This window comes from Anoplophora glabripennis, unplaced genomic scaffold (genome assembly GCF_000390285.2).
Source record: "Anoplophora glabripennis isolate ALB-LARVAE unplaced genomic scaffold, Agla_2.0 scaffold69, whole genome shotgun sequence".
Taxonomy (NCBI): domain Eukaryota; kingdom Metazoa; phylum Arthropoda; class Insecta; order Coleoptera; family Cerambycidae; genus Anoplophora; species Anoplophora glabripennis.
The window spans coordinates 12,962-40,362 of record NW_019416383.1 but is presented as its reverse complement, the minus strand read 5'-3'; the positions used below and the strand labels follow the sequence as shown (position 1 = coordinate 40,362).

Below are 27,401 nucleotides of genomic sequence, written 5' to 3'. Positions count from 1 at the left end.
AAACAAGACGACACGCTTCATAGACTTTTTCAATTGTCAAGAAAATTGTTTACTGTTTACCGTTATCTGATATAATTTTTGGTTTACCCATTTCAACCTGGATGAAGCAAATAAAACGCATATGTATAATAAAAACTTAATAAATTATCATTAATAATTTACACTTAACAACAAATTAACAATAAAATGACTTAGTTTAAATAAGTACGATGTGCGTCTACACGAACTCAGTGTTGCGCCAAGATTTTGATGTGCACACTCCCGGACCTCTCCACCAGTCGTTCACGTCCTCGTAGTGCCTGGGAAGGACCGGGGAATGCAACATGGCACACAGCCTGCACCAGAAGTAAGTGTTTATGAATTCCCCGGTTCCCTTCCACTTGAAGTAGGAGTTGTAGAGCGCGTTGTCTTTGTCTAATCTATGAAGGTAAGCCGCTAACTCTTCGGGACCAGCGAACTCGTCCACATGGATATAAGACCCTGCAAAAGAAGTCCAGTTTTATTTAAATCGATCTAACCCAAAAAGACCAGGGTGTCCGTACGCTCAAGCAAAGTTATGCATTTTTAGATATTGGGCTTTTGAGAATACCTCAGAAATTTAGCAGCAGTTCGTGGTAGAGATCAAAATAACACTTCATGATGGGGGTAGACACCATCATAACGACACGAGTTGGAAAGCAAGCCAAAACTGAGCATTGTAGTAGGTCAATTCGGATAAGACAGTCGTGTATCTTTCATAAACAGAAGAAATCTAGATGAGGTTTAGTTTTTCATGCAGATTAAGTTTTTGGGGTCTGTATTACTTTAATTAGCGTATATAAAAAATAGATAAAGCTCATGAGCGCTATTTGCTAGTCGATGCTAATCCTGGAAACTAAAATCGAAATTGGAGGTGTCCCGTGATAGTGAGATCTAGGCTTTTTATGGTATAGTGGTTTTCAACAGCTACTGAAGATTTGTTAAATCTGCCACCACTTCATGTTGTAAATGGGAAGAGAACAGGAATGGCAACTTATTAAGACTGATGATCATTGCCTTCGAAGATTTTTGAAATGAGATCCGAAGCTCGGCTTGAAAAATGTTTTAAAAATGTAAATCAGAAGCTATAGTTGAATGAATGTTGAATATTAATACATATAAAGCATCGAAATTTTAATGTATCGTTCATTTAGCATAGTGTTTCGATAATAAGTATATTCAGAATATGCAAGTACATTTGGAACTTTCGGTTGTTACCAAAAAAAAAGAAATAATAATAATAATAATATCTCTACTTCTCATTCTAACTACGAGAATTAGCCCAGAAGTCGGAGACTTGTGCGGGAGAAGAGGCGAATTATTACGCAGGCCGCATTTGCGCCCAGGAACGACTTATGTTGGTAGGCCCTATTCAGTGCAGGAATGAGGGAAACCTGGAGAAACTCATTAATTAGGGGGGTGGTCAAATTCCAACCGGTGTCAATCTCTCACATTGACCCAAGCCAACATTCTTCCACCCTACCATACCTGCACAGAGGGTGCCAATCCTTCGTACAAGCATAGCTAATCTACGGTCTACCGGCCGCGGGATTCGAAACCCGGGCAGATCGACACATCGATTTAAGTACTGACGCCTTAAACCGTGCGGCTATCGACCGTGTAGATGATGATGATGTAGATGACTGACATATATTATTCGGTGATGTACTTTTAGTAATTTTAGTGGGTTTATTAATTTTGTGTCGCTTTACTGTTTGTCACAACATTATAAAAGTAGATCTTTCGCAGCTGTCACTGTTCTAGACAAGGAAACTGCTTGAAAAGTCTCATAAGAAGAAGAAGAAGAAGAAGAATATATAACCAATTTTGGAACCTTTTAAAATGATACGCACATGGAATCGTATTCACCGCACTCCTTATACATCGCATGATCTACATGTTGAGAATGAGTCACTGCCTACTATTTTGTTCCTGGAATATGAAGATGCGAGCTTCGGTTGCGTGCCCTGAGTGAATGTGAAAGTTTTGTATGAATGAGATTCAGGTTTTTTGGTAAATACATTTTCTTAAATACGAGGACATTAAGAAAAATATCGACTAGCAGACTTTTGGACACCGTACAGAGAGTAAAATTACTTATTGTAACGAATAAGTAGTTAGTGCAAAACTGGGATTCTTTGAAGAATTGACCCACCGATATAAGGATAGCCTGAATCGTTGTTATCTTTACCTTCTGGAGCGCTTCTTTGGTAATCCTCCGGCCTAGCCCCCATAACGATGGGAAGCACGTTCTGACTCAATCCGTTCACATAGAACTTCTCCGTGATGTAGTCCCGACAGTTCGAGTTCTCGAACGCCAGGTAGAACTTGTACTCGCGATCTAATATCTCGAAGCATTTCTTGTCGGACCTGGGACATTTGAGGGGCCCGCAGGTGCCATAGATGTCTACTGGAATGTATTTGGCAAGTTCTCGGGCATACGCTAAACGGCCGTTTCTAGCACCACAGTTCGATACGAACCAAGCTACTTTTCTTGTCTTGTTCGCGGCGTAGTCTCGTGGCTGCACCTTCTGACGGACCTACAACGATAAAGATGAGCTTTTAAAACAACAAAAAAAGACAATAAAGAGTTTTAGGTCGTATGAACAGAAGGAACGATTCATGCCAGGTCGTGTCAGTCACGACAGTTTCGATTTGGAAACGAGCTACCCATGAAATAGAAGTACTGGGAGCATCGGTCCTGGCACCTTCAGATTAGATTTCAAAGGTCGATGATCAGTGGCGTGTAGACCTTAACATTATATGGGAAATTTTATGAGAACTGAATTGGATTTTCCTGCTCACTTTGATTCCCTTTTCATGAACTTACGGCACAGAATATAGAATTACTTAAATACAGGATGTCCAGTATCTAAATATTAATCTCTCGCAGTGTATAGGGGAGGTCAAAATAACACTATTCGATTTATTGCAATACCGAGCTTATCGGTGCAAACGGAATTTAAAGAATTAACTTTACTCTTACTTAACTCACATTAAGCACAAAATAAAGCATCAAAATTAAGTTGCATTAAATTTTGAACGTGAAAAATACTATTACTATAAATGTTGTGTTCTCGAATAGAAGATTTTGCAACACTGTTTTGTTCTGTTGTGATAAATGTTATTGCGTCTCATTTTCACTTAAGGTTGGTAAGGTAAGGTTTCAATTAATCAATTGGATGATGTTAAGCTAATTATTAGCTTCAAATGAAGTAAAAATACAAGAGCTAATAATAAAATACTCGTATATATTTTCTTAAAAGAATTTGATGAGATATCTTGGTTGATCGTGTGGAATTCCTAATTTTAATTCCTTTTAAGATCGTCCTATCTTCTCCGCAGATTCCTTCATCCATTTCGATATTATATTTACCCCAATCGGCATATTTTGTATTATCCTGAGGAATATTGTCGATCCCAAGCAATGTTCGTTGTAGAAAAAGCTTGTTTTAATGTTAACAGTCCGCTTAGATCTTGAAAAGGACAAATATCAGGGTCCTGAATATTTGATTAACAATTTACAGTTAGCAATCTTTGTACTCCACATTATTTTAATGCGTGGTGGTAATAGTTTAAATAACTAGACGGATTTCACAAGGTCTAATGACGCTTACAGTGTACGATAATTCAGCAAACAAAGAAATCTAAATAAAAAATTTAGATAAATTTGGAACGAATACACTGAAAATGAATTTTTCGAAACAAAACGTCTGAATCTGGTTCGGGCTGAGGCAGTACAGTATTGGGGGTCATGAAGGCTTGCAAAAAATGTAATAAAATTTCCAGGGTCGTATTTAAAAAAATGAAGTTGATGATGGTCCTGGAGAGATGAAACGTTACATATAAAAATTGATTATGCCATTCGATAGAGGGCAAAAAGTGGCCATGAGAAAATGTTATTTTTTCAATATCACCTCAAACAAGGCTGAAACGAAACAAAAACGGATTTCCAAAATTTGGGTTTTTCAAATATTTCAAAAACTAATCATGTTAGCCTTGATTTTTTAGAGGCATAATGTTGGTCCCCTGATTACGCAACTTTGCCCCCATTTAAGCTACTTCGTACCTCTTACCGTTTCCCAGATCCCTGTAGTGAGAAGCGAATTTGTAACAGCCTGTATATTTATTTCTCTCTTTCTTTCCTGTAGGTACACTGTTTATAGGGGTATAGGGCAAAATAATTAAATTTGTATTTGTATTTTTTTGACCTGGGAAAATCCCATTTCTACAAAAGATTCAATTTTCATTTGTACGTTCTTCTATTTTCTTTTCAATTTACGGTGGCTATATCTCAGGAATTTAAAAAAAAATTTCTTATACTTTTGACGCCTCGTTAGTCGGTTGGGGGCCTATCTTCCGAAATAAGTCGGGTTTTGCCGACTTTCCAACCTGACCAGACCGGGCCTGGCATTATGCCAAATTTTTTTTAAAATATGGCAGGTGGCTTCTGTTACAATCCACAATGTATATCTCCTGAGTCCTACCCCTTTGGCACTCGATATTTTTGTTACAAGGAAAAGAAGTATTCGACGAAGTATTACTTTGACTTCCTGTAAACCTTTTCGAGAGATTAGTAGATACTCACCGGACACCGAAATGTATCAGAATAAATTCTTTTTGCCTCCACACAATTACCGAGTGCTTGTCCATAAGTTAGATGCATGTAAAGCATTAATGAGATGTAATAATGCCAAATTTTATTATTTTAATACAAATTATTAGTTGTGATTATTAGTTATTCCATTATTATTGTGTTTAAATAGCTCTTGTTAATAAACTTTATAATTAAATAAATTAATATTTAAACGTGTTATACAAAAACTGAATTTTTTCTAAAACGGCTGATTTTATCGAAACAAATGTAGAGTACCTTTTTTTAAAGAGGAATGACCATAGCGTTTAAAAATACAGTTTTCAGCTCTATAAAGTGACACCTGTCAAAATTTTGGTCCAACGAGTGTGGTGGCAAGTCCGTTCCTGACTTCTCTGATAGTATAAAACATCTATGGTTTTATGAGCCTTTGTGGTCTAAATAAAATATTACAATTTCATCAAAAGTTAGAACCGAAAACGTAAATCGCTGAGTACCCATCTGGGGCTCTGTATTTCCGTTAAGGGGCACTTCAGGATTTTTTTTTTATGACAAACTAGGGTAATTTTGACCACCCCTATACACTCCCGAGAGTATGCGTATACTTACCAGACACCCTGTATAAATGTTTATTGGATTCAAGCTAATAAAATTACCCCATACAATTTGCAACACCTTATATTTGCGTTTCCAACATAATAGACTAAATCAATATCAACAAGTGAATACAAACAAAATATCTATCTATTTCTCAAATAAAAGTAATAGACCAGTGTCTGGTTTTCATTTTTTCATGAAACAACAACAAATGCGACACAAATTATTGGAATATCAACTCAGTTTTTCATGGAAATGATTTGTCCCCAGTGATTGACAGAAATAATGTATGTACTGCGGGAAAACTTCGGCATAACAATACTAATGGGTTGTAGCTGTTGATTAATTAATTTTTGTGTTTATGAATTTATATTTTCATAGCACCTGGGAAGTATAATAACAAAAGTTGGCAGTATTCTGAAAAATTATTTAATCGATAGAAAGTCCTATAAATAGCGGAGCAGTATTTCATTTGGGGCACCAGAGAAAACGGAAAATTCGTGCTGGTAGAGAAATTTCCATAGGGAAATTAGCTACCTAGATCTACGATACTCCTATTTTTTCAGGTGTTAATCAAAGTTTAATTTTTACCAGATTTATAACTGGAACATGTTTGAAGTAAATCCATCGACAGTTTAATCAACTTAAACATAATATGTATATATGAGAACGATATTCTTTACTTGAAATTAAAATTAAAAATTAAATAGGCACCCATTTTATACTTAAAATGTGCTACAGTTTATATGAAAAATAAAATACACATTGTTCCCAAAAGTCGGTGGTTTTCTACACATGATTAGACCAGGAAATATAGAATTGGACGCGACTTTTTGTTTCGGCAAGCTGAATTTATCACTATAGATGCTAAATAGTATGTACAATAACATAGTAGTTTCCACAGTCATAAAAATGGGGGAAAGATTGCTTACTCACATTTTTTGTTCATAACCTTTTTCCGTTCATTTCCACGAGAAAACAGTAATGTACTTTTTTTTCGTCTTCAAAAGACCTACAAAACTAGCCCTCGAGCGTAAAAAAATATTGATTAGATCAAAAGTTATAAACAGAAGAAGTTTATTTATGACTTTTGAATTAAATATTTATAAACTGCGTTATTATTACTAGAACATTTTGGCATGGCATCCTCTCATTCCTTATCACTGTCTACTAACTCACACGAAATCTGGAATCGGTAAGTTGAATAGTTTACAAGTTATGGCCTTATAAACAAATTAACTAATTATTAGTCTGGACGATCCCGAGCATCTTCCACAATCGCACTGATTTTTTTCATGGTAGATTTCATAATAATACATTGAAATCTATGATTTTTTTTTTAATTTCAAATTTGCAACCTGGAATTTTATTTTATTTTTTAGCCTTAGTTGCAAAATGAAATATACGACGTACGAGCGTGATATAGTTATAAATTATTACATATTTGGAAAGCTTATGAATAGAGCTTTAAGTTAAAAAAAATCGTCAAAATTCGTTGAAAAACAACGACAGACTGTCAAAGTTGACGGCCGATTGTTAAAAACAAATTAGGTTGGTAGTGGCAAAAAAAATACTGACATAACCGGCAACCCGAGTACTTTCCCAGGTAAAAATATTTTATTTGTGGAAGTATGTTAAGTGTATAAGAAATATTGTCAAGTCAGCTTGATTTTCGGCGAGCCGTGGCGCGGCGGAAGGGTGGGGGAAGCGAACGACAGCGAGTCCAAGCAAATGACGATAATATTCATGGTCCTGCCGTTAAATAAGTGAAATTCGCTTGAAAATAATATATTTGACAGTCTGTAACTCCGTTGTTTTTCAACGAATCTTGACGATTTTTTTTAACTTAAAGCTCTCTTCATAAGCTTTCCGAATATGTGCGTCGCTAAAAAATTTAAAAAAATCCAGGTTGCAAATTTGAAATTAAAAAAATGATTTCAATGTATTATTATGAAATCTACCATGAAAAAAATCAGTGCGATTGTGGAAAATCCTCGGGATCGTCCAGACTAATAAATTAGTTAAACTATTCAACTTACTGATTCCAGATTAAGTGTGAGTTATTAGACAGTGATAAGGAATGAGAGGATGCGATGCCAAAACGTTCTGGTAATAATAACGCAGTTTATAAATGTTTAAATAAAAAGTCATAAATAAACTTCTTCTGTTTATAACTTTTGATCTAATCAATATTTTTTGAAGCTCGATGGCTAGTTTTGTAGGTCTTTTGAAGACCAAAAAAAAGGAAGAAATGAACGGAAAAAGGTTATGAGCGAAAATCGTGAATTTACATAAAAATTATACAATTAACCACCCTGTAAACAATCTTCCCCCCATTTTTATGACTGTGGAAACTAATACGTTATTGTACATAATATTTATCATCTACAGGGTGTCTCATAATTAGCTGCCAACCCTGAACAGGCCGATTCTATGATCAAAACTAAGTAAAAATGTTCATATGAACATGGGTCCGGAAATGCTTCCTAAGGGCACAGGGACCCATTGAAGAGGGAGGAATGGAAATCATTTTTTTGCAATATCTCTCAATCGCGTTGTGATAAATGAATGAAATTTGGTATACACAGCTAAATTTTGATGAGCAATTTGATGGACTAATCCATTTATTTCCACAAGGTCCATTGGGGTGGGTACGGGGGGGCCCTTGGTACTTTGCGTGTGTAACTTTTTCATCTTTGACTTTTTAACAAATTGGACAGCAAATTCCGTTTTCCCGAACTGTTTTACGTTAAAAAGGTACTCTTGTTTCAAATCGTTATCTTTAACGGTTTCTGAGAAAATCGCTCTTGAATTAATCCCACTTTGGTCAATTTCATAGTAATTTAAACAAAAAAAAATAATAATAATTTTCCTTTCCTCTCTTTTCCATTTAAAGGATTAATTTTTATTTAATTTAATTTTTTATTATTATTTTTTTATTAAAATTAGATTAAATTTAAACAAAAAAATTTTTTTTGTTTAAATTACTATGAAATTGACCAAAGTGGGATTAATTCAAGAGCGATTTTCTCAGAAACCGTTAAAGATAACGATTTGAAACAAGAGTACCTTTTTAACGTAAAACAGTTCGGGAAAACGGAATTTGCTGTCCAATTTGTTAAAAAGTCAAAGATGAAAAAGTTACACACGCAAAGTACCAAGGGCCCCCCCGTACCCACCCCAATGGACCTTGTGGAAATAAATGGATTAGTCCATCAAATTGCTCATCAAAATTTAGCTGTGTATACCAAATTTCATTCATTTATCACAACGCGATTGAGAGATATTGCAAAAAAATGATTTCCATTCCTCCCTCTTCCTGTGCCCTTAGGAAGCATTTCCGGACCCATGTTCATATGAACTTTTTTACTTAGTTTTGATCATAATTTTTGATCATCAAATTGCACTTAAACTCTTGTATCTGACGTTACTGTTGTTTGTTGTTATCTTTTTCAATCATTGTATGAAACTAATGGAATGGCAGAGAATGAAACTGCAATGGAAAATAATTTCTATTTCTTTTCTAGACAAAACTTAAAAAAAAGATAATGCAAAGTTTAATCAAAATTTCCCTGCAATGTACAATATTGAATTAATGTTTACTGGGATTTTGATGTTTCTAGTGACCCTAAAGGATATCAGCCTATAATACTTCAGCGAGATTGTTTTTGATTTCAATAATAAGCATGTGTTATGTCAGTAAAAACATTAGCGCTACTCAACGCATCTCGAAATCGAACGCAGTATAATATTACGGTGTTTGTTTTTTATTGGGAAAATTAGTGGAATTTATTACCAACGCAGTAGCAAACAAGTCCACGTTTGTTTTCCTTTGCCGCCTTAAAGACATCAATCTCTGTGCCGTAGTGTTGGCTGATTCATAAATAATGACCAGTGGACCTGGCACATCATTATGTGGAGGATTGTAAACATAACTCAGGATTAATTGATACAGTTCGTGTTTTGTTCGAAAAGCGACCACTGGAAACGTTTGATAATATTTTTTTCCAAAGTGTACGGTACATAGATGGAAATATTTATAGTGGAAGTGTTCAAAAAGGATTGTTAGGTTGGTTTTATTTTAATAAAAAGTAACCCCTATTTACACAGATATACAGGGTGATTCAATCATAATGTCATTAATTTTAACCACGTGTTCGGAAGGCCTAATAAAGACAGAAAATCGAAGTTAAAAATAAGGTATACGTACTACAAACTAAATAATTAATTAAATATAATACAAAAACTATATCCAGTTATTATAAAACATAGTGAAGACGTACAACTAAATTGCAATAACCTAATATTCGAAAATAATTATCCTTATACATTTATTTTAATTAACAAATAAATAAGACTTGTTAATATTTAAAATGTAAAAAATATCTTAATTATTCATGTATCTAGGTAAAAAAGTCTGTTTTGTCGTTCATTATTAAAAACGTAATAAAAGCTAGGTTAATGACCGAATACGGTAGGACAAGATTAGCGGTCAACAGTAGTCCGGAAAGGGGTTTAAATAACGATTTGAAAATATTTTTTTCCAGCGTATTTAAATATGCATTTGAAATTTTTTAAATCGCATACGCACGCGTATTCTATTAATTTTTCCCTATCTCTCCTTAAAATTAATGATATTATGACTGAATCACCCTGTATAGATAATATATTTTATAAATTTTGAATTGCATATCCAAGACCATTGACACCAAAACTTCTTTCCTTTCGCTCTCTTCCAAACATGTCATAAACTATTAGTAAATAAATCAATGGTCGCAACTATTAGGGTAACCAACTTTTATGTTCTTATTTTCAGGACAAAAAAGTTAGAAGTTCGGGCAAGGTCAAAATATTAGGGACAAATACTGTGGATCAGCGCGCTGGTGGTCAGAGTTCGTAATTTTTTTTCACACGACCCGTTGAAGAAGAGCGGCAGCAAGTTGAACTCCAACGAATAGATGATAGATGTTGTCAGATCTGCTATTTTTATGATAATATTTAGCTTTTCTACACTTGCAAATGGCAACAGTCCCCCAAAAAACTTCATTCGTCGGCGCCACCTATTCAATGTGTAACGGTATGTGAAAACAAATCATGCACTATATCAATTAATTCTAATTTATGTTCATAATCAGTAATATCCGTTTGATATACCAGGTCCACTGTCTATTATTTATAAATTATCAATCGGTCAACATTGCCGCATAGGTTAAGCCTGTTCATAAAAAATATAAAATTACAACAACTGATTTTATAAAACAGTAACAAATAAAGTCAATAATACGTTAATATGCAAACGAGAAGCCTTCGATCTCCGAACCTCGACCAAGAAATCAATGATTTTTATGATTATAGCAAACTGCAAGACACAAACAAACAAAAAACGCCACACAGATGATTTTCCTACCTGTGGATCATGGTAAGTCCATCTTTCGTATGGAGCCACAATGTCACTGTCTCGTCGATAAGTTGCAGTCCAGTTGATTACGTCAGCAAACTTAATACTTTGCGTGTGATATGGACATTCTAGGAAATACATAATCCAGACCTGCAAAAATTTTAAATAAGAAAATATATACATATTTAACAAAGAAATGTAGACTATCCTGAAAATAACTTGTCAATCAGTTCGATTGCTTAAGAGTAATTCAGTAATTAATAATTACTATAATTGTCTAGGTATTATGTTTCATTGGAATTTCTCAAAATAATATTAAAGTGTAAATCACTACTGGAAGCTACTCTTTGGCTTGATCTATCGGGAAATTTTGTTCACATTTTTCCATACACATGTAGATACCTAATTTTCCTACACAGCACTATCGCATGTAATTACAGTGTCACAATCTTTGTAAGGAATGAAAGTTGCCAAGGTTATAGTGCACAGTACAGCCCCCCCACCCCCTGGAAAGTTGATTACCACATACTTAATATAGAACTCTTGAGGAGCTTCGTTTTTTTTGACGAGTCTACCACATTTTTCCTCTGCGACTTTTCTCGATTCCTCCGCTTTTCCACTCGGAAAAGTCCAAAAACATGGCAATTTCTCGTTTTGATGAGTCTACCACATTTTTCCTCTGCGACTTTTCTCGATTCCTCCGCTTTTCCACTCGGAAAAGTCCAAAAACATGGCAATTTCCCGGGGTCTTGAAAAGTCAAGACCACATCACAAAACAAATTTCAAGCCGCGTTTTTTCAGTCCGACAGCTGGAAATCGGAATTTTCACAGGGTATGAAAAATCGATTACCACATATCTAATTTTCATTTTTTCCACTTTTAAATTTACTGTACAAAATAATGGTATAAGTGCCCGACGATTTAATGTTCGCAAATTATTAAAAAATCAATAAATCAATAAACGTGATGAAATTTAATTTTTTCACTCCAAAAATTGCATATTTATAAAAGGTTATTAATTATTATTATGTAAATTATTATTTGTTTCAAATAAATGATTATAATATTGCTTATTTTATGCTTAAAAATTTGAAAGTTATAAACAAATGAAGTTATTTTTGAGGCAATTAATACGATCTTAGTGCATAATGCATTATTTCTAAATAAATTAATATTATACTTGATATAAAAATCCTTTTTTCTCTTTCAAGTTTTCATTCGCGTTTGTTATTTTTATTTACAAAAATGATCCTAATTTTCTAAAAGAAAATCCCAAAACTTTTGTGCATAATTTTTTTACACCATACATACTTTTTTGAAATCGTTTAATTCTTTTCTCGATATTTATCTGGCTAAATTGAGTAGGTGTATAGAGATTTACAATTACACAAATAAAACGAAAAATATATACAGGGTGTTTCAGAAAGACCTCCCGTAAATAAAGGTGGTGATAGTATGACAAAAAATGAGAATTTTTTGTCTTATGAATTCTATGTCTATCTCCTCTTGTTTTCGAGATACAGAGAGACAAAATAAAATTTTTTAAATAACATTTTTATGAAAATTTCCAAATGGTGGGAAATATTTTTTATGAAATTTAGTAGTCCGAGGTTTTTAAGTGTGCCAAATACGCTAGTCTAATTATTTTTGGTATATTTCATAGAGGGCGCTAGTTATGCTACATTCTTATTACAATTTAAGTTATATTTTTTTTAAGGTTAGGTTTTTTACCAGTTGGGCTCCAATTTCTATTGTACAATTTTATTTTCTAAAAATAATGTACTCTTGAACTTGATAGAACTTCCTAATGTGGACGATTTTCGAGAAAAAAGGCTTTTAATTAAACTCTTGAGAAGAGGAGATAGACATATAGTTCATATGACAAAAAATTCTTATTTTTTGTCGTCCTCACCCCCTGTATTTACGGTAGGTCTTTCTGAAACACCCTGTATTGTATATTTATATGGAATTTTGCTTAATACATGAAAATACCTTATTAGAAATTATAAATACATGTGCACATTTTTTACGAAATTTTTTTCATCTTTATTTGTCGGACTGACGATTTGCTGATATATTTTTGTCGGACAATTTTTGCTTATAAAAAACACTTTTCTATCGTGTGTTAGTTTTGTCCGACATGTGGTAATCGATTTATCATACCCCGTGAAAATTCCAATTTCCAGCTGTCGGACTGAAAAAACGCGGCATGAAATTTGTCGGACAACAGTACTTTTGGACTGAATTAATTATTTACAATTAATTTTACTAAAAATTACCTATGTGGTAATTGATTTTCAATACCCCGTTATTTTGGCATGTTTCGACCGGTAGACACGTCAATGTCGGAAGAATTTCTGTCGGACAAATTTAAATCGGCATTTGCAACAAAATTTCCAGTTACTTAAGCTAAAGATAAAAGATGTGGTCTTGACTTTTCAAGACCCCGGGAAATTGCCATGTTTTTGGACTTTTCCGAGTGGAAAAGCGGAGGAATCGAGAAAAGTCGCAGAGGAAAAATGTGGTAGACTCGTCAAAACGAAGCTCCTCAGGAGTTATAAAGTATGTGGTAATCAACTTTCCAGGGGGGGGGCTGTACTGTGGACTATTACACTTTCACATCACAATCTAATCAAACAGTTCCTACTTGCTAGTTGAGTCATTTCACTAGTCAAAATACAGGCGCTTGATAAGTGGCTTTTATCAATCTGTTAGCTAAGTACTGTCAATGGAATTTCAAAGAGTTGCAAATTGGAATTAGGAATATAGTCGAATTGCCTTCAAATTTTATGAATGGCCTTTTGCAACTATTAATTTACCTTTAAAATATTGCCGAGTTCTAATAAATCACGCCATATTTTGTATTTTTATTTTTTCCACAAAAAATTTAAAATAAAATTTTTTATTTAAATATTAAAAAAAATAAAAGCAACTCTAATTATATTCCCCTTAAACCTACATTACTCCTAGTTTTTCATGTTTCTATTTTCATTTATTTTGAATAAATTGTAAAGTTTTTGTAATAAATGTTTGTATCAGATAAGAAAAAATACAAACAACTGAACTATTTGCCCGGTAACACATCATATACTTACGCGATAGAAAATAAAATGAAGCACTAAAAAGAACAGTTCTAAAAACAAGCTACGATTTTATTGTCTATTTTTGAAGTTGGTGCAAAATCCAGAAAAGTTTTTTAATTACTCAGTTTCATGAATTAAGTTTATACGTTCTGTATACACAAATACTGATCAAAGTAAATCTGTACATAGATATCAAGAAAAGAGATTGGAAAAGGATTTGATGTTGCTGTAACGAAATTCTGTAATACCTAAACAATTTATTCGAGAAGTTCGAAAAATTCTTCTTTCTAACAGGAATGCGATTTTTTCAGTGGAAAAAATAAATAGACATCAAATGAAAACAAGCCACTTCATTTAGTTAATTTAATTTTTATGTATTGGCCCAATTTCGACACTTTTCGTATGTCTCAAGCTGATAGACAAAACGTAATTTTTTTTTAAATTTAAATTACTTTAGAATTAAATTTTAACTGAGAATTTAGTCTCCGTGAAAACCTTCCGAGTAACCTGAGGAATCATTGGTATATTGTAGATATTTGAACAAGAAGGTATATTTTTACAAAACAAAAGTTATAATTTCTTCAACAGTGAAACCACAGTGTATTATCGTGCTTAATTACCTGTTTCATGGGTCGCGGTACCCCGGGATGTATGAAGGTGTCCTTGTAAAGTAGGGCGTCGGCGTCGGCGGCTTTACTCCTGTCGTCTGTTAGTGTGCATCTGTTGACAGGGCAACCGTGAAAACTGGCAGATCCTGATTTCTGTCCCCAAGGACCTAGACCGTTGTAAGCGAGGATCACTTTCTCTGGAGTATCGTATCCTGCAACAAACATCAAATTCAATTATACGTAACAGTTATTTCCGTATAATGTTGATTGCAATTACATTGTAAAAAATCAGACATTTTAAAATACATTCCTTAGTAATAATAATCAGAAATTTCTAAATGTATGTGGGCTATTTGTAATTCATAAAATACCCAGTGTACCGAAATTAATGCAACAAAATTTGGTCACAGATTCTTAAGAGAAATTTATGGGACCCGTAGTGCTATGCTTTTTGGCGGGGAATTCCCTTAAGACACTTTTTCGTGAGCCCCCTTGTCTTTGGAGTAAAAAAAATTTGGTCGCATATTCAATTTTCTTAAAAATTATTAGTCCGCTAGAAAGCCATTGAAATTAGAAACTTTTTCGTCTCTTGTAAACTCAGTTCCACCACGAGATCTCCGATCAATAGAACAGTTTACACGAGGGTTATTCTTTCGAATGTCAAAGACAACACATTTATTGAAGTTGATGTCACCAGACTTCACTCCACTAGCGAATTTGTGGGAGATCAAGTTGCACCTAATAATAATCCGCAAAAGGATTGTTATAAATTTTGATGTAATTGGCATACAGAGAACATTTAGAAACTAACATAACGGCTACATAAAATATATAAATCAGGTATATATCAAAGCCTTAAGGAACACTACTTCTAATATTTTTAAATTCGGAAAAGCTGCGACCTAGTTTGAGCAATTTATTAAATGCTTTGGAATATCCAGATAGATGACATCAATGGGCTCTTATATTATCTGCAAAGGTCCACTCATTTAAGCATAACGGAAGATTGGTAGTTTTAGGCCGACCAGGAAGAAAGCCATATTGATCCAGTTCTAAGTCGTAGAGAAAAGAAATGATAAAATCCGATATTATTTTGATTTAGATATAGTTTTCCCTATTGAATTTATCTCATTTATCGTGGATGGGGATTCCGTTAGCAGTTTCCCAAGATGTCGAAATAATGCCTATATTAAAAAAAAATTGTCACAACTATTGATAACGGTAAGCAAAGTAATTGCGAACGAAGACGTAACTTTCATCTCAATAATTGTGATGCATCTATTATAAATTCCATGCGACGCAACGTTTATGGACAATGCCAGAATTACAGTACAATACCAAGAATTTAATTATACTGTAATATAATAAATATCGACAATTTTTCTTGTTTCGTTTTGGTTTATTCTTGTAAATTTGGAAAGCTGCAGCTTGCAGTTACGAAAGCGTGTTTTTTCGTAAGTGTATATTGGAATTCTATCTCAACAATATCGTACGGACTGTACCCTTTTTAAAATTATTTACTTCAAGTTTTAAAATGCTACTTTACAATTCAAGTCTTTAAGAAAAGCATCTTATAAATCCATTAGAGTTTAGCGGACACAAAGTTCTTTTTAAATTCAATTGAATTTAATTCAATTAAACAAAAAACACTTTTCCAGCTTAGCAGATCCTTGCAAATGATGTTCCACTGAAAACAGCTTTTCTTCTAATCCTCTTAAACAAAACACGCACTATTTCGTCGAGACCAATTAGACAAATTGGAATTCGTCCTTAATGTCTTGAATTTAATTGAAGTAGGCAATTAGCTACATATTAATTTTAGCCTGGAAGTCTGAATTGTGCCGGGCGGCAGTCCATAAACCATTTCCATTCCAACGGAAGCGGAATTGAGATAAATTACCTTAGATTAGCGTCAACCTTTCGAGTCGATAACTTTCAGGTCGGAGGGTCCTTTATGAAACGATGTAAAACTTTCTAGGCCGCCGAGAAGTTTTTACGGCGCGTGGTATCGCGTTTGATTGATTTCTTTCGCTGGGAACCAGTTTTGAATCTTGGGGAACACATACTCATATTTTATCAAAAATTTTATGAAAGTGCTTGGGTTAAATCAAGGAAGGTTGAAGGAAATAAGTTGGGTTTGACGTAAAAAATAACCGAGGAGAAAAATAAACTTTTTAATGGTTTATATAAAGTGTCTCTTGAACGGACTGCAAAACTTTTGCGTGGTGGTTCTTTGTCACAATTAACACAAAAAAATTAACTGTTGTTCAATTTCGACTCCTTACGAGGGTATAGTACGAGTAATTAGACGATCTGTTGACAGCGTTTTTTAAAATATGTAACTTCTGTATCACACGCAAAAAGTGTTTTCTTGAATTATGGGTATTTTCTTCCACCAAGATTTAATTAAGCGAAAAACATTTTATTTAGTGGGGAGACGTTTGGTTTCATTCAACATTGAAATTAGTTCATACAGGGTAAGTTTGACTGCCTTAATTTTAACAGACGAGATAGAATTTATTAAAATAAACAAAAAAACCCTATATGACATGGGTCCTAAACTCAACCATTTCCGAGAAAAAAATTATCAAAATCTCCTACTTGATATACAAAAGTTCGATTAATTAAGGAATATTGACATAGCTGCGTGCATAGAATACCATAAAATACTTATCACTTTTATGAACTTCTTTATGCTTAATTCTGAAACATAATTAGGGTTGTAATAAATTTAAAATTCGATAAAATTCATATCGAGCAATGTGACAACGGTGCGGCGGTTAACACGAGGTACTAAGGTGTCTAAAAACGGAATTCAGTTGGTATCTGGAATTCGACAGTCGAAGATTCGCGAGAACGAATTTTTGCCGCTGCCCATCAAATAAGGATAAATACAGATATTTCCCAGCAAGTGCGCGAAAATTGGATTAGAAGGTGTCGTGCGTGCATAGAAAATGGTGGTGGACATTTTGATCATATGTTGTACTTTGTTTTATACTTGTGCATTTAAAAATTACCGAATTTTGCTTTTTTGATAAGTTTCTAAATTATTTTTTATACGTATGATTATTTGGACTACGTGAATTTTTGGGTACTTTAATTACATATTTTTCAAATTCATAATTTGATTAAAAGTTCCTGTTCTAAGAGATTCATAATTACTAAAATTGGAGCTAAAATTTAATCACAACACTATCTTCGTACTACAAAATTGATACATGTTATTTATTTAAAAACTGGAAAACAATTGTCTTGAAATGTACTAAATGTTTCGCAATAATAAATAGTTGTTTACAGTTTTGTTATTCCGTAGGACAAATCTGCCGCGTGCACACGTGGTGTGCATCAGCTGTGTAACATTAGGTTAAGCGCTGTTGTCACGTTGTGATGAAACTCCTCAATATTAATACTCGCTATATTTCGAAAACTGTTAATCTTACGCCCCTGTAATATACAACTTTGTTCATTTATGATTACTCTATCTCATGCTGAAGTAGTGGCAGTCAAACTTCTTACACCTTGTATATGCGGAGATAAAAATGTCGATTTTTTTTGCCTATCGGAAAGTGCAATTTAGGACCCTCTAACTTGAAAGAGTGGTACTAAAAAAACGGTTGATCTTGAAATAATTTTCATTAAAATTAATAAACGAGTTATCAATAATTACCAAATACAACATCAAAGAAATACCGTGAGGATATCTTTGCATACATACAGAGTATCTCTAATTTTAACCATGGAAATTCTGGAATCATGGAGTAAGTAAAAATAATGTACCTTGTTTTTGAGTATTCATAATTGAAAAAAAATCATTTCTAAATACTTTCTTGACAAATGAAGAAATGTAAATGTCTGCAGAATACATAAATAAAATAGTTTCAACCCATCTTAGTGGCGTAGATATGTATTCTGGCACTGAAAAAATATGTTTTCGCTATTTATGTTACAAATTAGCATATTTGTAAGGAACGATGTCCCCGATCACATTTAAGAATATTGAGTATTGACCCTTACGACCTGGTTTCTAATATATAGGGTGTTGAAGTTTTCAAAAAACGGAGTATCAGTAGATTCATTAGAATATAACAATCCTTAAAAATACTATCACACACTGCCACAATCATCTCATCTAATATATTTTTAATTTTACTGCTTTAGCAAAATTAATTAATTCATTTTACTGCTTTAGCAAAAATTTTTAAGACCAATATTTTTCTTAGTTACTCTCTATATGCTAGGGGTCTAGGTAAGGAGCAAACTCTTCAAGAGTTAAAAAAGTCGGTTTTATGCAACCCATCTTTTTGTCGCTCTCTATAAATGTGAGTCATCAATAGCCAAAAACGTGTATCAAATTTGTACTGATATTTCAAATGCTTTAGAAGATACTAGATATTTAAAAAACATTGTTTACAGATCGTAGAATTTATAATTAACTACCAGTTCATTTGACTATTTGACCATTTTTTTTTTTTAATTGGTCAAATGATACCCAGTAGTATGATTGTCGAAGTGACGGACATCCTTAACAAAGACTTATTGGAAAGACTTCTTTTAATTTGTTTTATTTTTGTTTCGTTCAACACTTTAGTTACTTGTAATTGTTCCTTGCGCCTTCACCACTGTATAAAGAACCTGTATAAGGTTCTTCTATTTTGCTGGTATATACTGATCCAGGAATAGCTGTTTGTGTCATAAATCGTTAACCAATTAATTAACAACCACAATCACGATTAAATTCGAAGAACTGCGAATATATATGTGATCTTAGAAAAGTGCGAATTATCTTGCGTTTTCCCAATTATTTTATTTGTATTTTAATATTATCACAGTCATTTGTCTGGTGTCAATTTGTTATTCCGCTGTATAATTTATATTTAAAACTATTCATGTGACGATGTTTTACAAGGCCACCTTATCAACTTATCAGTTCTTATTAAGTTCCATATCAAACAAATATTGCGCAATCCGCAGAGTTTGAATAACAAGTTATACTTAACGCAACGCTGACCTACTAAGTTTCGGTTTTTGTATTGTTTTATCCCTAAATTATCGTTATGATTTCTCACGTTTCTTTTTCTGTCTTAGATTATCAACAGGTATAAAAAAAATTATGACAATAATAACGAAAATCGTAGAATAAAGTCTAAATTTAAATAGTATGAAAATATTATAAAAATTGTCTAAAAAGCATATATTATTAGCAAATTAATTTTAAAAAAATCAAATTGTTTTACCAAAGAAAAAGATCATTTCAATTCATAATAAAATATTTTGCTTTTCAAATTTTATGAATCCATTGTATTCGCAATGTGACCTTTCGTGATTGGTCGATGATGTCTTCACATTAACACAATAAAAAACTTATTTACAGCTGTAAAATGTGATATGACATTTTATGCGGTAATCAGCTAATTGATAAATGAACAACAAAATGTGTTTTTAACTTAACGCTAAATAATTCCTTGGAATTTCCTTAAATACAGTAGTGTTTACGGAGATTGAAGATTTGTTTTTAGTACTATGCAGATTTTGATAAAAGAAACGCATTATTTAAATTTTACTTTAGTAAAAGTTGTCTAAAAATGACAAATAAAATGTTTTCACCAACAGCAATACCAGTGCAGTATAAACATATTTATATACAGGGTGTTTTTGTAATAAGTGCGTTCCTTGAAATACGTGATAGAGAGCACGAATATGAGCAACTTTTATTAAGCAGATGATGGTCTAGTCTAAACCAATATGTTTTAAATAAAAAAAAGGGTTTAAACAAATTTAAAGCCGTCAGCTGTACCGGTTTTGACGGTTTAAATTTCGTGTTCGAAAATGCGGAAATTTATTCGAATCTCATTTAAAAGTAATAATACAAAAATTAAACGAATATATGAATTATTTACCAATAGATGATATGACAATGTCGCGAGTAATACGTCAACATACAATGCACATGCACAAGATGCACAGGGTCGTCTTACATTTACGGTTAATTTTCTTAATAAATTTTCTCGAAAACAGAAGTATTTAGACCATCAGTTGTTTAATAAAAGTTGCTCATTTTTGTGTCCTCTCTCACCCTTTTCAAGGAACGCACTTATTTCTGAAACACCCTGTATTTGTGATATAAACGGATGGGTGCTGACGAAAGATTTTAAATTCAATTAAATTTAACTATCGTTATAGAATAAATTAACGTGACTTAACATACTGTCAAGAACGTTTTGTTAGCTGGTTTTTTATTTCAAAGTGTATTCACTGCTCGCGTTAAAATTAGTTGTTTCTTATCTGTCAACCTTGCGTATCTAAAAGTCTCTTTCGGTATTAGTGGTTAGTATTTTCTTACCATAGCGCATAATTACAGCACAGACAAAATAGCTATCCACCCAGATCGCTACTGGAACAGGCCAGCAGTTTTAAATTTCCGAATTGCCGATAGAGTACACCACTATCAGAATTTTAGGAAGAATCAAATGCAGCGGCACGCATTCCTACGCGTATCCTAGCAATATATAAACAACACTTTGGCAATGTTGCCAGGCGTACTTACGGATTTATTTTGTGCAATTTTTTTATCAATATCTGTTTTTTGCGTTACTGTATTTACTTAAATGTATGATGTAGGTATTGATAAAAATGTTTTAAAGAATCAACGATACTATTATATGTAGATTCGTGATATTCTGCAGCGGTGTCACAGTTAGGTTATTTAATCATAATTTCGTTAATTAGCTACTATTTTCATTTTTTGGTATTGAAATACTGCAGAAAATATATTTCCAAATAANATTAACGTGACTTAACATACTGTCAAGAACGTTTTGTTAGCTGGTTTTTTATTTCAAAGTATATTCACTGCTCGCGTTAAAATTAGTTGTTTCTTATCTGTCATCCCTGCGTATCGAAAAGTCTCTTTCGGTACTAGTGGTTAGTATTTTTTTACCATAGCGCATAATTACAGCACAGACAAAATAGCCATCGCCCCAGACCGCTACTGGAACAGGCCAGCAGTTTTAAATTTCCGAATTGCCGGTAGAGTACACCACTAGCAAATTATTAGGAAGAATAAAATGCAGCGGCACGCATTCCTACGCGTATCCTAGCAATATAAACAACAACACTTTGGCAATGTCGCCAGGCGTATTTACGGATTTATTTTGTACAATTTTTTATCAATATCTGTTTTTTGCGTTGCTGTATTTACTTAAATGTATGATGTAGGTATTGATAAAAATGTTTTAAAGAATCAACGATACTATTATATGTAGTTTCATGATATTCTGCAGCGGTGTCACAGTTAGGTTATTTAATCATAATTTCGTTAATTAGCTACTATTTTCATTTTTTGGTATTGAAATACTGTAGAAACTATATTTCCAAATAACCAAAATTCGTAATGATATTTTAAACAGCTTGTAATACAATTTTATTAATATTTAATGATGATGATAATTTTATTTAATATGGGTTATTAGTACGTCGCGGAATGTAGGTACAGGTTTTTTTTTTGTATTTTGACATCCACTTATAGGTTTCATAATTAAAAAATAGAAAGAAACTTTAAATGCAAATGTACGACTTTTCCTTTATTTCCTTTGACATCAAAATTTGCTGACAAAAAATATATGTTTAAAGTACAAAAATTATTAAAAAAATTAAAATTCATCCTTATTGAAATAACAAACAACAATTTTTATAATTAACCCTTACAACAACATAATGAGAATCCCTAAAAACGAAATAACATTAAATACCTACAATTTTAACAAATTTTTCAACATGCAAGTAATTGTGATGATACAGTTGAAAATATGCCTTAATTTTCTATTTATTGTTTTAAAAACAGATTCAGAATTATCAAACATTTCGTCCTTTTTTCTTTCATTACTTGTAAATTTTGAGGTATTTAATTGTTGAATTGTCTCCACAAAAATATGTTTAAAGGACTGAGATCGGGGCTGTTTTCTGGCCACCTAAGGTTTCTAATAATATTTTTTTTTTGTTCGTTGACCAGATTTGTCCTCTAAAATAAATTTGCCGATATTCCTGAAGAACTTTTGTATATATGAAAGAAAAAAACAATATTTGCTTGTACCTCGGAAATGACTCAAAATATCAAAAAATCTCCCATGGTTCTGCTTGGTGATCGAGTGAAAATGCATGTCGAAATAAGAAAACTTCGGGACCAACGGTGTGTGACATCATAGAATAAAAAAGTGTTTATAACTCGGAAACGGTGCTTTGAATCAAAAAAATAATTGAAAAAATCTCCCCACACCCTTGATTCTGATTGTCCGTTCTGCGTTGAATGCAAAAGGTCCGAAGTCCTTTTAAGTGGTCTATCGTAAATCATATTGTGCGTCGTACTAAGAAATTGTTAACATTATTTCTCCATTTGGACTTATGGACATGCATTGTGAACAATTTTTTAGTAGGACCTTCTGTGTTTCCAAACTGCGTAAATGGACAGTATTATTTAATATTTAGAAAATCATTTATCAGTTCTTGTGATTTAGGAAATATAGTAATTACAACAAGTGATTCGTGCTGGATGAGAATAACGAAAGCCTTCTCGTTCTCCCTATTTAAATCCTTTAGACATCAAAATATAAGCTGACTAAAATGTACACATGGTGTTATATTTTTAACTTTAGTAAAATATTGCCCCATCTTTTTTGGTTGATATTTTTTCACGTAGGTATTTGACACCAGAACGTTAAAATTTAATTTTTTTACAGAAAAAAACGTCTCATGATTCAATTAATAATAATGTAGAAAGTCACTAATCTGTGGACTATAATCATCGCATTGGATTACATCTGCAATATCTATAAACTGCTAAGTGATAATTAAGATATAAATTTGCTATTTATAAATATTAGACCCATCGAAAACATTAAAATGCCAAGTTGCTGGGGTCATAACTAAGAAATATCAGACGATTTTCCTTAGTGTCCTCCTCCTCGCAACGTTAAAGGGTTAAATTTCCTTTTCTGAACGCTAATGGGCAATTTGTTTCGCTTTCAGATAAGACCATTATTTCCTTCATGTAAATTCATGGCCCAGAGTTAAGCACAGTGTATTGGTGCATTGCCGAAGTAAAAGTAGGTCGATGTCGATAAGTAATAGCTTCATCCACGGTATACCCTCCCTGTTATCCGTACGTACATTTCCACGGTACGGAAATTCCGCTAGAGCTTGTTTTCGACTTCTCTATTTTATTCCCTGTGCGACTGGGAAAAGGGGGATTTCCAAGGGGTAATAGAATGTAGGAAGTGGGTGACGAACTCTGACTCTAAACTCGCTTAAAGACGTTTTTATTGCTTTTCTGGATGTCGAGGAAAGGATTTTCCGCGATTTTCGACGTCTGGAGAGAACTGAGGGGAACGAAGTGAGGAAACTTGTAACGGATTTTCTTCATAAATACATATATTTAAATGTACTCATTTTGATTTACCGACATCGAAAAGCATTGAATAAGCAATATACAGGGTGTATCTAAATAACACCGAAAAAATTCAAGGGGCGATTCTCCGATGAAAATTAATAGGGGTCTTTGGTATAAATTTTTTTGAAAAAACCCTCCCCTGAAAAGTTACGCCCCTCCTAAAATTACAAAAAAAAATTGTTTTTCTTTTTTATCTTCCACGTACATCAAGCTAAAGAAACCAAACTTGGTGAACATTATCTGTCAATAAAACTACACTTTTTGAATTTTTTTCAACCCTGAACTATTTTTGTAAGGGGTTGAAATAATCAACCCCTATGACATTTTTTCTTATAATTTTTTTTTCGATAAAATTTTTTCCTTTTAAAAAATATGTCTAAAAAACCCCATTCATTTACTAACTTTTTGATCTCTTCAAGTTTCTTCGAAAAGTTAAGGATTTATGACAAAAAAAAAAAAATGTATTGTAATGTATTTTTAAAAAGATGAGCTGTTTAACGCGAGTGTATTTTGCCGAAAGATCTAGTGGCCTGTTCTTTACAATGGAATCCGTAGAAACAAATGTCAATGTCATTTATTGTTACTGTTTCTTACTATTTCACAAGTTTCATGATTTTGTGTAGAAAATATTAGTTAATAAACCGAAAATATGGTTAACTATTCGAATTTAGAAATGGCAGATATGCATTTTACATATGGGTATGCTAACGGTAATGCATTGGAAGCGCAAAGACTTTATGCTGAACAGTACCCAGAGCGTAGATTACCCCACCATACTACGTTCACAAATATTCACCAACGCTTGCGGGAACTTGGAAAATTTGAAAAGAGAAGTCATGACTGTGGCCGTAGCCGAGAAGTTAGAACTGAAGCTGTCGATGAAGCCGTACTTAATTTAATTGAGGAATCCCCAGAAACTAGTACCAGGAAAATAGCTCGTGTCCTAAATGTAAGCCATTCGGTAGTTTTTAGAATTTTAAAAGAACAACAGTTATATCCCTATCATCTCCAACGGGTGCAGTCGTTACTGATTCGAGATTTTTTACCACGTGTGGTTTTTTGTCAATGGCTTATTAATATGATCGGCCAAGCGCCGCAGTTCTTAAGAAATATTTTATTTACTGACGAGGCGAATTTCTCAAGAGACTGTATTAGAAATTTTCGTAACAATCATATTTGGGCTGAGGAAAATCCTCATGACTTTTTTGAAGGAAATCATCAGTATCAATTTTCATTAAATGTGTGGCTCGGAATTATCGACGATCATTTAATTGGTCCCTATTTTCTTCCACGACGATTAGATGGTGACTCATATTGTCATCTTCTCGAAGAATTACCTATTATTCTTGAAGAAGTTCCCATTCAAATTAGGCAACGTTTATGGTTTATGCACGACGGTGCACCAGCCCACTTTAGTATACGTGCAAGACGTCACTTGGATGAGGTGTATGCCAATCGATGGATAGGTCGAGGAGGATATGTAAATTGGCCAGCCCGCTCCCCTGACCTTAATCCTTTGGATTTTTGCATATGGGGATATCTGAAATCTTTGATCTACTCAAGGCCAGTTGAAGATATCAATGATTTGCGAAACCGCATTGTAGCAGGGTGTGAAACGATAAAAAATTCACCAGGAATATTTGAACGCATACGCAATTCTATGAGAACAAGAGTAGATGCTTGTATTGAAGCTGAAGGCAATCATTTTCAACATTTTTTGTAGATTGTATTGTCAATATCCGACAGATTTTTATTTTTTGTTACTGTTATAACATTATTCATCATTTGTTCACTTTTAGTCTAAGTTCCAAACTTCTTAGCCTAGTAGAATCATAGGTCAACTATTTGGTTGAGTGTTTTTTAATAAAATGTTATTTAATATGACAATAAATGACATTGACATTTGTTTCTACGGATTCCATTGTAAAGAACAGGCCACTAGATCTTTCGGCAAAATACACTCGCGTTAAACAGCTCATCTTTTTAAAAATACATTACAATACATTTATTTTTTTTTGTCATAAATCCTTAACTTTTCGAAGAAACTTGAAGAGATCAAAAAGTTAGTAAATGAATGGGGTTTTTTAGACATATTTTTTAAAAGGAAAAAATTTTATCGAAAAAAAAATTATAAGAAAAAATGTCATAGGGGTTGATTATTTCAACCCCTTACAAAAATAGTTCAGGGTTGAAAAAAATTCAAAAAGTGTAGTTTTATTGACAGATAATGTTCACCAAGTTTGGTTTATTTAGCTTAATGTACATGGAAGATAAAAAAGAAAAACAAATTTTTTTTGTAATTTTAGGAGGGGCGTAACTTTTCAGGGAAGGGTTTTTTCAAAAAATTTTATACCAAAGACCCCTATTAATTTTCATCGAAGAATCGCCCCTTGAATTTTTTCGGTGTTATTTAGATACACCCTGTATATTCGCAACATATTCAAAATACTCCTTAAATAAAAAAATATCCTCAACCAAAAATAGTTAACATGATTGTTGTACAGAGCAAATTTCCAATATGTAGTTCAACTTTCATGATTATTGTTGTTTCAGATGTAAATGAGATAATATTAAATAATCAGATTTACAAAAAAAAATTAGAGTAAATAAATTTCTGATACTGGAAAAAGATCCATATTGATAGTGGCATGATATTTTAAGAAAATAAAGTTTCTATTTAGATTTGTCGTGAGTTATTATCCAAAAATGGAAATGTTTGTTTCCAGCGGATTTAATCCGTCGATTAAGACTCGCAGATTTATTTTTATTGCACATATAAAAAATATCTATCCTTGAATTTCTTTATGAGTTGAGACATTTTTCTTTGCGTGTACTTAATAATCCTACACCGTGTTACTAATTGTACAGAAAAATCCTGATAATAGAATGCCTCGAAATAAAAAACCAAGTTCTCAAAAATATAATTTGGGAAATAGTTAGTTTTCGAGGTATAAAATTGAAATGATTTTTGGAATATTTTTACAACATCTAAAGATAAACAAATAAAAATGTATTTTATCTTTTATCTCTATTTTTTATAAGAAAAAATAACAACTATGAACCAAAATGATTTAGGGGTCGGTAATACTAAGGGGATATATGTAAAACGTTGCCCCGTTGATATTTTTTCACATATTTAAACTAAAAGTTAAAAATTTTGGTTTTATTTACAGAAAAAAACGTCTTATTTAACACATTTATTTTGAATTTTGAGTGAATATGTTCACATCTTATGGTATTAGGTATAGTCAGGAGATTTACCTTGATAGTCTTCTGGAACGTACATCAGCTGGTCCACCACCCTGTCTCCGTCGGCTTGATCGGGGAACAACCTAGGGGGCCCCTTGTAGTTGGTGGGATATTCAGTGCCACCGGCCATGAACCAGGGCCTGCCCTGCTTCTCGGTCGGCTCAGTCTCTTCGGAATTGACTCTTTCATAGTTTTGTACGATAGATGGGACAGAGGCCATCACGACGAGTTCGTCGTCTGGCTCCGGGTTTGCCTGCATGGGGGTGGTCCTGCTGGGGACCCATGAGAACCTGTGGTGAAGCGACACCAGCAGAGACACTCCCAGGAAGAACAGGATCACGAGGAACAGCCTGCGCGCTGACAGTCGCGGAGGCATTTTCAAGGATACTCCATTACCTGGAATGAAATGCGA

At 33.1% G+C, this 27,401-nt stretch overlaps 1 protein-coding gene across 1 annotated transcript; it reads right to left on the bottom strand.

Moving 5' to 3' along the window:
• Positions 1 to 124: 124 nt before the first annotated feature.
• On the bottom strand, positions 125 to 27,390 carry LOC108917080 (glycoprotein 3-alpha-L-fucosyltransferase A). The gene is made up of 5 exons (XM_018723514.1): positions 27,002 to 27,390; positions 14,311 to 14,510; positions 10,617 to 10,757; positions 2,210 to 2,558; positions 125 to 480 (listed from the first exon to the last, which is right to left on the bottom strand). The coding sequence occupies exons 1-5, from the start codon at positions 27,363 to 27,365 to the stop codon at positions 218 to 220; spliced, it is 1,317 nt and encodes a 438-aa protein (XP_018579030.1). The 5' UTR covers positions 27,366 to 27,390; the 3' UTR covers positions 125 to 217.
• Between the last annotated feature and the right edge of the window lie 11 nt (positions 27,391 to 27,401).

What these genes read in the sequence shown, in the direction of transcription:
- LOC108917080 (XM_018723514.1), bottom strand. Translation starts at nt 27,365, where the DNA reads ATGCCTCCGCGACTGTCAGCGCGCAGGCTGTTCCTCGTGATCCTGTTC. An exon ending in TACCGCGACCCATGAAACAG is followed by an intron (nt 10,758 to 14,310) that starts GTAATTAAGCAC and finishes AAATTTTTGCAG; the next exon opens with GTCTGGATTATGTATTTCCT. An exon ending in GGACTTACCATGATCCACAG is followed by an intron (nt 2,559 to 10,616) that starts GTAGGAAAATCA and finishes TTATCGTTGTAG; the next exon opens with GTCCGTCAGAAGGTGCAGCC.